At 38.3% G+C, this 15443-nt stretch overlaps 1 protein-coding gene across 1 annotated transcript in view; it reads left to right on the top strand.

Moving 5' to 3' along the window:
- Window positions 1-12823, top strand: part of LOC117292874 — a 50456-nt gene extending 37633 nt beyond the window's left edge. The window contains exons 32-42 of the mRNA XM_033775043.1: window positions 614-841; window positions 1591-1692; window positions 2016-2131; window positions 2895-3060; window positions 3895-4173; window positions 4559-4753; window positions 4926-5213; window positions 6348-6477; window positions 8462-8706; window positions 9609-9783; window positions 10259-12823. Coding sequence (XP_033630934.1) covers window positions 614-841; window positions 1591-1692; window positions 2016-2131; window positions 2895-3060; window positions 3895-4173; window positions 4559-4753; window positions 4926-5213; window positions 6348-6477; window positions 8462-8706; window positions 9609-9783; window positions 10259-11676 — 3342 coding nt within the window. The 3' untranslated portion in view covers window positions 11677-12823. The remainder of the gene's footprint in view (window positions 1-613; window positions 842-1590; window positions 1693-2015; window positions 2132-2894; window positions 3061-3894; window positions 4174-4558; window positions 4754-4925; window positions 5214-6347; window positions 6478-8461; window positions 8707-9608; window positions 9784-10258) is intronic.
- The last annotated feature ends 2620 nt before the right edge of the window (window positions 12824-15443 follow it).

Consider the following 15443-nt stretch of genomic DNA (forward strand, 5'->3'; position numbering starts at 1 on the left):
CAAATGCTCCTTTAGCAGATTCAGCAGTTGGCAAGCAGCTGGATAATTATTTAATAAAAGCAAGCTCTTATATCGCATTTTACAACGACCGTCTCAATGCATATTATTAGTGCCCTGGTCATTGAGCCCATAACATTCCTCTAATATTTCTGAGCTCCCTGGGGAGTATATGATCTGGGCAACCATAGCGCTCCAAAGGCTTTTTCATACACAATATCAACCTATAGTAAGAGATGCAATTATAGTAATTGATCTTGCTCAAGGACACAAGTGTCAGGACCCGGACCGGAACCCTCACAGTTTGGATTCTACATTTGTTTCCTTGGACAGATGGTTATGGTTACAATGTGTTACAACAACAAAAACATTGAAGGGTAAACAACAAAATATTTACTCAAACACTTGAGTAAAAAGATGACTCTTTTAAAACTCTTTTGACTCTCTTAAACATGTTAAAAGGCTTTTTAAATTGGGTTAAAGAAACAGATGATTTTACTTGTCCTGGCAATTGTACATCACAATTGCTTTCTAGCAAATCACAAACCTTCATCCAGCTGGCTTTGTATATATTGTTTTCACTGTCTTTGAATTGTACTTTTGTTGCCATAAAAAGATGGTTATGAACAACAAGACCAATCTTCCAGTCTGCCAGACGAGTCACTTGACCCCATTCGCCAGTAGCTGGGTCGTCAAGCCGGCCCCACTGAACTTTGAGACTCTCTTCAGCGACGCCTCCATCTTGGCCAACCCTACAATCTACGCAACATGCGCAGTCATCTATACTTTCTTCTTCTTTGTCTTTGTGTGGGCACGACGTAAGGATAAGAAAGACATCTTACAGGTATAGTAAATAATAAGGAGTATTTATATAGCGCCTTTAACAAGATAAAAGCGCTTCACAGAAAAGCCACGATTCTAAACAGAAGCTTTACAAAAATCAAAAGGAGGAAGTTTTATGAATGTCTGTATAACAAGAATCTCTGATGTGAATAGGGCCTTAATTACACTCCCTGGGGCCGGCTATGGAAAAAGACTTGTCCCCTTTAATATGAAACATGATGTTAACATGCAGACTAGAGTTATCACATGAAGACTGGAGCCCCTGCCTAGAGACTGCCATGACTACAATTTTTACATCCTCCATCATACATGTACATTGTAATGCACCTGATGGTTTTGTTTGAATTTAATTGCTATTGTACCCCCCCCCCAAAAAAAAAAAAAAAAATCTGTTCTCTTTTGAATGAGGCCAGGCATTGCTATCTTACAATGTAACAAAGTCCAAATATTTAGGTGTTGAGTTTCCGTGAGAGAAATGTTTCAGTGAGTGTGGAACTTCTGTCCTAGTGAGTTATTAAAATCCTGTGCCGCCCTATGAGGATAAAATTACACTCTTATGCCATTCTACTTAATTTAGGATCAACTGAACAACTTTATTTCCTCTTTAGTTTTCTTTAACAGCAAATTGGAAAACCCTTTTTACAAAGTTAATTGTTGTCCATTGACGTAATAGTGGCCATTTTGTTGTTATTTTGTGTTTGTGCCATGACAAAATTGCAAGTCTGATTAAATGATGATTTCTAATCTCAGCTTGGTGTGACTCCATTGCCTGATAACAATCCGAGCCACTCCTACCTGTATGAAATGGTGGTCATAACAGGAAAGAGAATGAATGCCGGCACAAACTCAAAGGTACAGGACATTATAACTCCTTGCTAAAAAAGTGTTTATAGGGTTTCCTGGTTTGTAATATCTTTTATATTTTGAAACGGCATCAGAGTTCAAAGTTTGTTCGTCCGATTTTAGAAAAACAAAATCTTATGACTCTTTCAGCATTGTGTTAAGGTTTAACATGAACAATCTATTTTATGTACACTCAGTTTGTTATTATGTATTACTCAAAAAGTGTCATCTATCGTACATGTACGGCCCATAATATACATGTGCTAGAAATATACTGATATTAGTACTGACAAATGAAACGCTACTACAGTGTGTACTTTATTTCCCTATAGGTGAGCTTTGTACTATCTGGAGAAGATGATGAGACAGACACAAAGAGTCTTGAAGACACAAAGAGGCAGACTCTGCAGAGAGGTTGCATCGACCGCTTTCTACTGGCTACTGCAAGGTGAGACTTATAGGGCTCTAAGTAGAATCCTTACATTGGTCACGATCGCTGAGGTCAAACAATGGGAACTTGTATGCGTCGCGCACAACTCACAGCCAATGGTAGGTCTTCATTTCCCTCAGTGAGGGCGCTGTTTTAGGCTTGTGATGTCATACGCAAAGGTCTATTGAGTGATTTATTTGTAGGCTGTGACCGTTTGCCTAAGTTTGTTTGGTCTATCATTTTGGGAGTATTTACCAATATGTGACTCTATCATTACCATTACTGGTGTACTTTTGTTCATTCTTTTCACTTATTGTTTGTCATTTTCTTAATCTTTTGCAATTTTTACTGTCATGCGCCCTCGAATAGGCTGGTCCTGGAGAGAGCGCATCATAAGATCAATAAATTATTACTATTATATTACCACAAAATGTTGAGTCTTTCAGCAGCAAAGAGCATTGTTCATTATGAACATGACATTATGACTTCTCCAGAGCATAATAATTACCTAAATTTGTCAGTGTTTTATTTTTCATTTGTTTCCGTTTAAGTCTAAACTCAGTTTTTTAAAGCCCCTTCTAAAATTGTAACTCTTAATTAACTCTAATTATTATTTCAACCATCTCCTGAACCCCCTTCACCCAACGTACTCTTTTGTATGACAGAGGACATTTTAAAAAACTTTGGACTGCCCCCTTGTCTCAATTTTCAATGAATATTTTTCTCATATTCAAACGTTTTTAAAATTATTAATAGTTCAATCCACATTTTTCTGTATTAGACCTTTAGGCACTTTGAACTACATGCGAGTGTGGCATGATAACTCTGGTAAGGGCAACGCACAGAGCTGGTACCTTAGTTACATTGCAATCAGAGACCTGCAGACTAAACAACGTTACTTCTTCATCTGTAATGAATGGTTCTCAGTGGTGGAAGGCGATGGACAGGTAACTCAAAACCCAATTATTTTGAATATATTATGTACTTTATTCTTCTCTGCGCCTTAAACATCTCTTTAGATTGATTTGGTGCATTACATGCCTATTAATATTAATAATGGCCTTGAAGATACTGGAAACTATTGGTAATTCAAGTATTTACGTATTCCAAATAATTGTAAGCATAAAGTTTACTTGGTAATGCGCAAAGGAGAGCTGTTGATAGTATAAAACATTTTGAGAAACGGCTCCATCTGAAGTAACAAAGTTTTTTCAGAAAGAGGTGTCCCTCCAATACTAAAAGACTTCAGGCCCAAAGCCTTTTTTATGCATAGATAGCACACAAATCTGTGCAACAAGGGTGTTTTTCTTTAATTATTCTCTTGCAACTTCGATGACCAATTGAGTCTGAGCTTTCACCAAGATTTGTTATTTTATGCATGCTTGGATACACCAAGTGAGAATACTGGTCTTTGACAATAACCAAAAGTATCCAGTGCCTTTAATGTCACTGAATAATTATATTTCAATTCATATTTCTTATGTGACTGCTTAACCCATTTTTTTTTATATTTTTTTTTTTAAGTTTACCATCAAGTTTGGAAGAGTTTGATTAAATCGACGGCAGCTGATGTAAGCTGAGAGAGAAATAACACGTTTTTGGGGGGAGGTTTTTTTTTTGTTTTTTTTTTTTTTTGAGGCCAATCAATATTACGCAATCACAACTATCGATGGGCCAGATCCCAACAGTTATATCTTGCTCCCGATTATAGTTGGGATGATTCTAAACTTTAAGCATGAATAGCAAAGCATCAAGTTTTTTTTCTTCTGGTGATCTCTTAGGTTGATCGCCTGCTCCCCGTCGCCGGCAAAGAGCAGGTGCAGGAATTTGGCCACGTCTTCAGCAGCCAGACAGGGAAGAATTTCAACGACAGCCACCTGTGGGTTTCCATCTTGACCCGGCCACCAGGTAGTCGCTTTACCCGTATGCAACGAGCGATGTGCTGTATGCTGGCCATGTGGCTGGAGATGTTGACCAGTATCATGTTCTATCAAGTCGCTGATGAGGGGCCCAGCACCAAGCCGATCAATCTGGGTGCATTCAGCTTATCACCAAAAGAGGTAAGCCAGCTCAAATCCCACATGCAAATAACAAGGAGGTCGGATCGGGTTTAAAACAGAAAATTTAGACTGTCGAGCTGGGGTTCATCTTTAGACCCCTTTCGGTTTAATCTTTTAACACTATGTGTGGACTGAATACGAAAGACTACATCCAGGTTTAACTCACAACTCGGCAGCAGTATCTCGGGGCGCGGTTTCTGATAGTAATGGGGTTGCGTCTGCTTTTACCTTTTAAAATCTGACGATAAACTGTATTATATTGTCTGATTGAAGGGGAACAAATTTTTACGATTAACCCGCTGGTCCTTAAGCTATTTGTTTCCATTGGACTCATTTCAAAATCAATACTGACCTTTTGATTGTTACTTAATTATTCTTATTTCAGATTGCAGTTGGCGTTCAGTCCAATCTGATGATTTTTCCTGTTACCTTGCTGATGGTTCAGCTCTTCCGCAAATCTCGTGTCAGGAAGAAACGTCGCTCCCGCATAGAGGTGGCCAGAGAAGAGCAGGTTAAAAAGATTGGAAAAAACAGTGTACATCCCATCAAGACCAAAGAGGATCATGCAAACTGTGACTCGGTAAGCAGATGGATTTCCTGACAATGACTAGAGCAAGCTAGTCAAAACAATGAGCCCAATAAGCCAATTAAGATACTCCGTACTCCCCCGTTTCTAAAATGGCTCAAACTTCTTGAATTTTTTTTTGTGGGAGTAAAGCAAAGGGATGATTACCTCTCTGATTTGTTAACAGGTGTCATCACGAGACATCTTCATCATCAACAACGAGAACGATACCAGTAGAGTGGACATCGAAGACACCAAGCCACTCTGTAAATCCAAGCCCAAGCGGCGCCAGCGTTTGAGCTTTCCATGGTGGTTTGTCTACGTCGCATGGACCCTCTCCATTATCGTTACACTCCTAGCCACATTTTTCACCTTCTTATATGGTCTGGAATACAAGAACCACAAAGTGACGAGTTGGCTTCACTCAATCATCATCTCTTTCTTCTGTGGAGTAATGTTGACCCAGCCAATTAAGGTATGGGCTGTCTGTTTGTTGGAACAAAGTTTCTGAAATCAATATCCGTTTCCTTAAGCATGGTGAAAAAAGGAGTACATGTACATCAAGAAATATGCATGCGAGCCTCACAACAGTTCAGGAATTTTTATGGCACAATGGTACCAGGGTTTGCTCATCTGGAAATCGCTATACAAAAGCCTGCCCCGCACCATTTGACAAAGCAACTGTCTTTATAGACTGAAGAATTCAAATTCAAGCTGTAATAATAATAATAATAATAATAATATCAAAGTCTTATGATAATAGCGCACAAATCTACCAAACAAGGTACTCAAGGCGCCGAGTATATACAAACTTTCAGAAAGATATGTTATTGCAGTGATGAATTCTGAGACCCAATTATTTAGCAACTTATAAGGGTTTACAAGGTGCTACTGTGCATACAGCAGCCACAGCCAGGAACACCGGGGCGAACCCCCTTTCTTTTTGTTAAGTGCACTGGGTCCTTTTACATGCGTTACACAACACATGGGACCAACGGCTTTACGTCCCATCCGAACGAAGCAATGGTTAAGTGTGTTGCTTAAGGACACAAGTGTCATGGCTGGGGATTCGAACCCACACTCTGCTGATCAGAAACACCAGAGTCTGAATTCGGTGCTCTTAACGGCTTGGCCCTGACTTAAACTCGCTTATGAAATGTCCTATTCCACCTTTGCCCTTGCTCACTTCACACAAACTGGCTCAAATGATTGCCAGATGTCCAGATAAATTACCTGTTTCTCTTTAAAGGAATATGTTATAAAAACACATTTCTGTGGACTTATTTTCTCATATTTTTTTTAAAGTATCAAGTCCACATGGAACATTTATAAGTTTTTGTCATAAAAGAAATTAGCCATTTTTGTTGCGTACAGCAGATAAATATTATGTCTTATAGAACAAAACAATTGTTTTTTAAAGTTTTTTAAAAGACTCTCAGTCGATTTCTAAGGAAGAATGGCCTCACCATGGTTTGCATGCAATTTCATTGTTTTCTTGGAGTTTGATGACACCTTCACGATTCAATTTGCAGTCGTCTTTGACCAGTTTGCAAGTACAGACAAAGCATGAGGCATATAACAATACTGTTTCTATTGTTGATTACTGTAGGTAGTGTTGGTGTCCTTGTTTATTGCTCTGGTCTTCAAGAGTCCCAACTCTGATGAAGATGCAGACTTGGAGGACGATGAAGAGGACTGTGAACTGAAGCAGGATGAGGAGTGGCTTCACAACATCTTTGGTATTTATTTATTCATTTGTTAGACAATTTTTTTAGAGCCCTCTTTGTTGATTTTTCAAGTACGTTCAATACAATTCAGCCTCACCTCATGATTAAAAAGCTCCTTGATCTTAATGTAGATTCTAATATTGTTTTATGGATACAAAGTTTTCTTACAAACCGGACACAACAGGTTAAGCTAAACTCCATTATCTCACCATTTCTTAGTACAAATACAGGTGCCCCGCAAGGTTGTGTCCTGTCCCCGGTTTTGTGTACAATTTATACCAACGACTGCAGAGCAATAGAGACTGATAACTTGATCATCAAATATGCCGATGATACCTCAATTGTTGGTCGTATGTCTTCCACGGAGGACTCATTGCAACGCTACAACAGCGAAATTAATCATTTTGTTAACTGGTGTACAGAAAATTACCTTGAAATTAATGTAAATAAAACTAAGGAATTGGTAATTGACTTCAGAAAGAGGGGCACGCCCATACCAGCGCTTACCATAAATGGACGGCCAATTGAAAGAGTATCAGAGTATAAGTACCTTGGAACTGTTATAGACGATAAATTGAAGTTTGATAAAAACACAAGTTGTACAACTAGTAAACTACGTCAACGTTTGTATTTTCTCAGAAAGCTTAACTCCTTTGGCGTAGATAACACCATTTTAGAACTGTTTTACCGCACTATTTTACAAAGTGTTTTATCTTTTAGCCTTATTTGTGTTTATGGAAACATGCTATTTCAGGACAAACAATCTTTTTTAAGAGTAGTTAAGCAAGCTAGAAAAATAACCAGAGTCGAACTACAAAGCCCAGAGGCACTCTACCATGACCAAGTATGCACTAAAGTTAACATGATCCTGTCTGACTCATTCCATCCCATGTACCCTAAGTTTTTATCAAGTCGCCGGCGGGAGGATCGCCTTTTAACGTAGAATTAGGACACAACGCTACAACAACTCCTTTGTCCCTACTGCAATCCGTTTTCACAATGGCCCTTAAGTCTGCTGTGTTTTATGCGTGGTTGGTTTTAAGGACCTCTCTTGTGTACATTTTACCTTGTATGCTGTGCATAATTTTTAATCCATGCTAGATACATATTTTTATACCTGATATTCTTAATTAATATTTTTATCTATCTGTTTGTTGTTAAATAATTTTAAGCGTTTTTGTCTGTACTGTTTGAATCATGGCCAGTTTCAATTTCCCCAGTGTGGGATAATAAAGTTCTTATCTTATCTTATCTTATCTTATCTTATCTTATATTAAATTTGAAGACATTTACTCAAGGAATACAAGTTGAACAGGAGCACTTCAAAGCTTTGCTCAAAACTTGCATCTTTGGTTACTGATCGTTTGTATTGTATTTTTTTGCATACAGTTCTTTGTCAAGGTGATAATAAGGGAATCAATGTGTGGTGAAGAGGTTTTCAACTAGTGGTTTAATCCCAAGGAGGCCTGGTTCTTGATAACCTTACCGAGATGAAGTCGCGGTAAATTATCAAGAACCAGGCCTCGGCGGGTTTTAAACCACTAGTTGAAACCGATTCAACACACTTTGATTCCCATTCATATACATGTACCTTTCGGTAAAAAAACATCAACACTTCAAAAAGTGAAATAAATGCTAAAATTATAATTTTTAAATGATTTCTTTCATCACAACACCCCTCCACCTATGAAATGGTAAGGCCCAGTCAAGGCCCGCGGGTAAACAACTCCTTATAAGGGAATGCTGTGCGTGCCGCGCGTATCGCGTGATGTGGAACAACTGTCTCGGCCGTTGCTCTCGACCAATAGGAATGAAGAAACTGTCTTAAGCACAGTTGCAAACTCGCGTGTCACGCCCATGTTTCAACAATTTTTACTGGTCATAAACAAAGGTTTGTACAGACCCTGGTGACACGCTCTCCACCAATAGGAATAGCGAAACTGTCTGAGGTATTTATGAATAACGTTTTATCTATCTACATGTCTCTGTCTATCAGGAACCAGTAATGTTCATCCAGCGGCCAAACAGCGCCCGGACCCCCAAGCTACCGAGAAGATCCGCAACCGACGCATCAAGGAGCTGAAGATGTACTCCATCATCAGGGAGATCATGTTCCTCATCATCTTCATCTGGATACTGTCTGTCTTCAGTTATGGCAATCATGATCCCTACTCCTTTTGGACCAGAGACTCTTACGTCAAGCTGTTAGTGAATGGAGATAGAAACCATACACTCATGAAGGTACAGATGTTATGTGAGGCATCGAGATTGTCTGTTCGTCCGTCTGCGTTTGGGTTTTGAGTTACACCTACTGTTTGTTCTGTGTTCTTGTTTTGGGCTGCTGTCCAATTTGTAGTTCGGTTTGTGTAAATGTTCTTGTAAAAAGCACTTGACTGATTAATCCACAGAATTTATAGACATTTCCATTTTAAATGTTTGTCTTCATTTTAGTGAATAGATTTGCACAAAAAACCTTACTACAGCCCACATAAAACTGTGGAAGTGAACCCCCCCACTCCTGAAATTTGACACATTGTCTGAGATCCATGATAAAAAAAAAATCTACTCTAGGTTGCCAGGTCATGGGTTTGAATCCCACCAGAGTGGCTTGAGTATTTGTTTTCCTCGGGAGGTTTACTGTACATATAAACTGTGCTAACTACACATCGGTAGTAAAGAAAATCATTATCTTTTTTCTTTTGCCTTGATGTCATTGTTACAAATTTAAAAACATGTTCTGGCTGGGTTTCTATTTCATTTGTTTAACCTTGCATTTTTGTTTTTCTTGAAGGCAATAAGTATACCCAAGTTTTGGCAGTGGGTGGAAACATGTAACTACACATCTGTAGTAAAGAAAATCACAATCTTTTATCTTTTGCCTTGATGTCATTGTTACAAATTTAAAAACATGTTCTGGCTGGGTTTCTATTTCATTTGTTTAACCTTGCATTTTTGTTTTTCTTGAAGGCAATAAGTATACCCAAGTTTTGGCAGTGGGTGGAAACATGTAACTACACATCTGTAGTAAAGAAAATCACAATCTTTTATCTTTTGCCTTGATGTCATTGTTACAAATTTAAAAACATGTTCTGGCTGGGTTTCTATTTCATTTGTTTAACCTTGCATTTTTGTTTTTCTTGAAGGCAATAAGTATACCCAAGTTTTGGCAGTGGGTGGAAACAGGGCTTATTCCGGGTCTAATTGCTGGGAGGTGGTACAACAACAAGGCACCAGGAATTGACCAACAGTATTTCCTCGGTGATCGCTACTCTAAAATTCTCGGCAAGGTTTACTTCCGCCAGCTGAGAGTTCCAAGAGGTAAGTTGAGAGCCTAACCAAAGAACTTTGAAGATTCCTTACATGTATATCAAACTATCAGTATTTTGGCACAGTTAAAGGCACTGGACACTATTGGTAGTTACTCAAAATAATTGTTAGCATAACAATTTACTTAGTAACAAGCGATGAAGAGCTGTTGATTGTATAAACACTGTGAGAAACGGCTCCCTCTGTGAAGTAACAAAGTAATTTCTTACAAATACCTAGCCCTAAAGCCTTTTTTTTACTCATCTGAAAGCACACAAATTTGTGCAACAATGATGTTTTTTCTTTCATTATTCTCTTGCAATGAAGGCAAAACAAGTAGGCTCTTTTAAACCCAAAGGCTCTACAATATCCCAGTACATGTATACCCCACTCAATAATCGAGTTCCTTCCATCCTGAATTTTTTTTTATTTCCAGCATGTAATCTGAATGATTCATTTTGTGTTGTACATGTATGATTTTTTTCAGGGGAGTGTGAAATACGATCCAAAATGAAGGGTATTATTAGTGAGTGCAACATTGGATACTCGATGGGACAAGAAGACAAGGCACCATACGGAGTAGGATGGACAGCCTACAACCCTAATGTAACTCAACGTCCCGAGTACAACTATACAGACGCGACAAAGCTGGACAGCTACCCAATATGGGGACGCCATGCCATGTACCTTGGTGGCGGATACATCTTTGATGTGGATGTCAGCAGTATAGAAGGGGTCAATGCTTCCATGAAGAGGATGTATGAAGAGGCTTGGATTGACAGGTACACCCGCGGTCTCTTCATTGAGATTTCCGTCTACAATGCTCAGACAAATCTCTTCAGCTACATCAACTTGATCCAGGAGATCTTACCAACTGGAGGTTGCTATCCGTGGTATCGCATTGACACCCTGAGGCTGTTGCAGTACAATGAGGGAATGGGGTTGGTCCGGCTCATGTGTGAGGTTAGCTATTTCGTTTTCATAGTTTTCATGCTTGTGAAGGAGATCCTGTTGGCGAGGAAGGAGGGCAAGAAGTACATGAAGGAGATCTGGAACTTGAACGAGATGTTTATCATCGGACTTTCAATTACACTGATGGTTATCTACTTCTACCGACTTTATATCACGTCTGCTTTCCTAGAAAATTACCAAAAGGCTAAGAAGAATGAGTATGTCAACCTCCAGTATGTGGCTTACTGGAATTTACTGCTTGGATACATGCTTGGGTTAGTGGTGTTCTTAAGTAACTGTAAATTCCTCAAGCTTCTACGATTTAACCGTCGTATGGGTATTCTTTCCAGCACCATCCGAAGCTGCTCGAAGGAGCTGATGCATTTTCTCTTCATGTTCTTCTTTGTCTTCACTGCCTTCGCTGCGGTGTTTTACCTGATCTTTTGCAACCAGTTGTACAACTACTCCAATATTCTCTTCACCATGGAGACTATGATTACCGCAGTCCTTGGAAAGTTCAAGTTTGGTGAGATGTTGTCCGTGAGCTTCTTGGGACCCTTATTCTTCTTCTGCTTCACAGGGTACGTCTGCTTCGTCATGATCAATGTGTTCCTGACGATCATCATCGGAGCCTTTCATACGGTCAAGGGTGACATCGACAAGCAGTCCAACGATTATGAGATGGTAGACTTCATCCTGAACCACTTCACGTCCTGGACAGGGATCGGCGGAAAGAAAGTCGAAGAGGACCTCCCAAATCTGGACATGGAGGAGTACAAGACTGACGTCAATAACTCCCTGCCGGACAAGGTGGACCAAATGCTAAACAGGATCGCCAGGGTCTACTTCGATGAGGGCACATTCAATACGTTTGTAAAGGAAATGAGCGATCAGGAGAAAAAGGTGGAAAAGAAGCAGAAGAAGAGGTGTAACCGAAAGATATTCACTGCTTGAAACTAACGGTTTTAGATCACCAGGTACATTTCTAGAGATAACAAATTGCTTACCGACCAAAATGACTAGTTAATGGACAATTTAATGGACTCTGCTATAGGGTCAAATGTCAGGCCATGAACTTGGTTTTTTGGCATAATTACTTACATGGGTGAGATCAGAACGTTACATTGTTCATTAAGAATTGAATTTTGGTATAACGCAAAACTAGGGTCACTTTTGAGTTAAAGACTTAAACTTCTGACACAACAGAAGTTCTTGTTAAAGAACCATGCTGATCTGTTGATTAGTTACAGTAATGTTGATATTAATACTGCACTAATGATATGACCCTATGACATGTGTCGACACAGCACAAATTCTGGTCCCAGTTTCTTAGAGCTGCGTAGCAGTAAATTATTGCTTAGCAATTTTCTGCTGAGCAGAATTGTGAGAATGTTACCAGTCACAAATTGTACTTGTGTGACAGGGTTGTTTAAATATTAACCATATTCTGGTAAGGATAGGTTTTTCTTGCTTAGGTACTTTTTGCGCTTATAAGCAGCTCTATGAAATTGGGCCCTGATTTTTTGTTATGGTGTTACAGTTATATTGATGTTAATAGTTGTATACTCCCCGTGTACATATTTGAACAAAATTTCATCATTGGTTGCAACGTCATCTATTATATTTTAAATTGTATTAAACAAATAAGTATGAGTGTACCTATGTAAAATGTTTGTGGATATCTTGTACAAAGGAAATGTTGTATCAAATTGTATTTTGGGGTGAGCAAATAAGTGAAAACAAATTTTGCAGTTTAACCAAATATTATGTATTTTTCTTAGAGCAGTTAAAATGAATGAACTTCACAATGGAAATTGAGTTTAAAATAAACTATTTATATGCACTTAAAAACCTTTTGGGACAGTTTAGATTGCTAAATGTATAAATGTAGGTGAAGTAAAAATAGAACACAATTTCATTAAGTGTTAGACAGAAAATATTGCTTAGCAGATTTCTTTTAAGAACAAAATTGAGTGGCCACCAGTCGCAACAATGTTAACTATATAAATTTTGGTTGTGATGTTAACCTGCTTCTGCTAAGCAATGTTGTCTTTGATCGGACGAGTTGGTCTATAAAAAGCGTTTACAACCGCTTGTTATAAAATGCATATGGTTTTAGAAAGATGTTTTAAAAGTAGAATACAATGATCCACACAACTTTGCCTCGAAATTGCGTACTAAAATGGTCGGCCATTAGTGGGAGTCAAAAATTTGAATCCCATAAATGGCCGACCGTGGTAGTCGACGAGATAAAAGGAAAACCTTGCAATTTAGAGGCATGTTTGTGTTGATCATTGTATTCTACTTTTACATCATGTTTCTACCCATATGCATTTTATTAAAAAGGTTACAAACGCTTTTCAAAGACCAACTCGACCGATCCGTGGCAAGGTGTTCTGATCCTTTAAGCGAGTTTGTGTACTTAATACAGGCTTCATGAAATTGGTCCCAAGTCAACGATACTCCCAAAATATCTGTGTATTAATTTGTTGAAAGCAGTTTAAGCCTTCTTATTTTTACTTACTTATATTTAACATATTTTTGCCAATACTTCTTCAAAACAGCGCTTATTTTCTAATCCACTCATAAATTGTACCCTTCAAATTAGGCTTAACTATGAAGCAGAAGGTACAAATTGTAACCCATTTGGTGACATGGGAAGGGCGGAATGGGAATTGTAATGAGCTGCAGTTGTTTCATTCCTCAACTCACTTTACAATGGGCTATAAAAATACTGCATTCCTTCAAAAATGTCATAGCTAAAGAACCAGCCGTCGATTTCACCAAACTCTTCCTAACTTAAGATTAATCTTAGGACTTAGGACGAGTCCCAACCCTGCACTGTCGCAAGGACCTGAAGATTATTCCTAAGTAAGAATGAGTTACTCCTCCTAACTTGAGATAGGATTATCCTAGCGTTTCGTGAAATCGGCTGCTGTTCCAGCCCAGGGGGACATAACTACTTATAGTTGGCATATATTTGCTCATAGCAATTACTCAAACTATTTAAATTATCCATTCTGTATGAAAAGTTCCATATATTGATAATGAATAAATACACCGCTGCAGAAACAATTTATGCACCACTCCATAATATTGACGATGACCTACAATTAATATACTCAATCTTTCTTTCTTTCATAATCCAGCCCCTCCCCCCAGTGAAAATCCATGGCAACCCTGCCCTTTGAAAAACAATGCCAATCCATGGTGCAAAAAATGGTGCATAATAGCTTGAAATAGGAATTAAATTCCAACATCTGAGAGGGGGGCACATCACCCCTCAGACTCCCTAGATTGCACTGACATTACACTTAATTTACAAGCATTCTGCTTTAGGTGATATTTGACAGATGAAGCTTTTTCTCATACAGCACAAAATCTTTGTAATTTCCTTACTTGCTGATCAGTTGATGTAAAATTAATACTGTAGAGGTTACTCAAGTGCTTAATTTACATATTGGTTGGATGTATTTAACGCAATTGGTTACAATAATATTAACGGAGTCTGCTTTACAATATTTTCCTAGGCTGTGTTCATTACAATTGTTTAAGTCAAGGTGCAGCCCTTTCATTTTTTTTCCAAATCAAATCAATGAAGGCAGTGATCACCACAATAACCAGCATTAGCAACAGATACAGCAACAGACACAGCTTCAACCTGGATTTAAGACTGAGGCTGGTCTATAGACTCCCCTCAGACTCCCTAGATTGCACTGACATTGCACTTTATTTACAAGCATTCTGCTTTAAGTGATATTTGACAGATGACGCTTTTTCTCAAACCGCACAAAATATTTGTTTTTTCCTTAGTTGCTGATCAGTTGATGTAAATACTAACGAGGTTACTCGAGAGCTTAATTTACATAATGTTTGATGTATTCGACGTAATTGGTTACAATAATATTCATGGAGTCTGCTTTACAATATTTTCCTAGGCTGTGTTCATTACAATTGTTTTAGTCATGGTGCAGCCCTGTCATTTTTTTTTCTTCAAATCAAATCAATGAAGGCAATGATGACCACAATAACCAGCATTAGCAACAGATACAGCAACAGACGCAGCTTCAACTCAGATTTAAGACTGAGGCTGGTTCATAAGCATAATGGTGCCTTATTGGACAGTAGTATATAATTGTTGGTGCAGGCAGGGTGTACATGCATTACAAATCTGCAGCAACATTAACATTATGATTATGGGCGTCAGGGGGTGGGGAATGCATGGTCCAGAAGTTCTAGTTTGTTATAATTTTTCAGGTATTTTCTTTTGAAATGACATTGGGGCAGCAGGTCACGATTCATACACTTCAATACTAGGTCTCTTATTGTTAAACTGACAGGGGAACAGAATGTGTTCAGTTGTGCATAAAGTAGGACAAATATTGACAATTTAAATGAGCAGCAAATGTTTAAGTACATTGAGATTGCAGTGGGTTCAAAACATAAATCTTAAACAATAACAAAGAACTGGGGTTTTTTCCACCTCAAAAGATCCACTGGATCTTTTGAGGTGAAAAAAACAGTACTTTGTTATTGTTTAAGATTTATGTTTTGAAATAAATAACTAAAAAGAATATAAACTTTGTCTGTTACTTCACCTTTTATATATTTGCGTTTTTCGACTTTGTCTCATGAACCACAAGTTCAGAACCTGAAAATAAAAATATTAAAACATTAGATTCTGAAACATATTGTTGGTATACATGTGTAAAAAAACAAAC

Source organism: Asterias rubens, chromosome 7 (assembly GCF_902459465.1).
Source record: "Asterias rubens chromosome 7, eAstRub1.3, whole genome shotgun sequence".
NCBI classification, from domain to species: Eukaryota; Metazoa; Echinodermata; class Asteroidea; order Forcipulatida; family Asteriidae; genus Asterias; species Asterias rubens.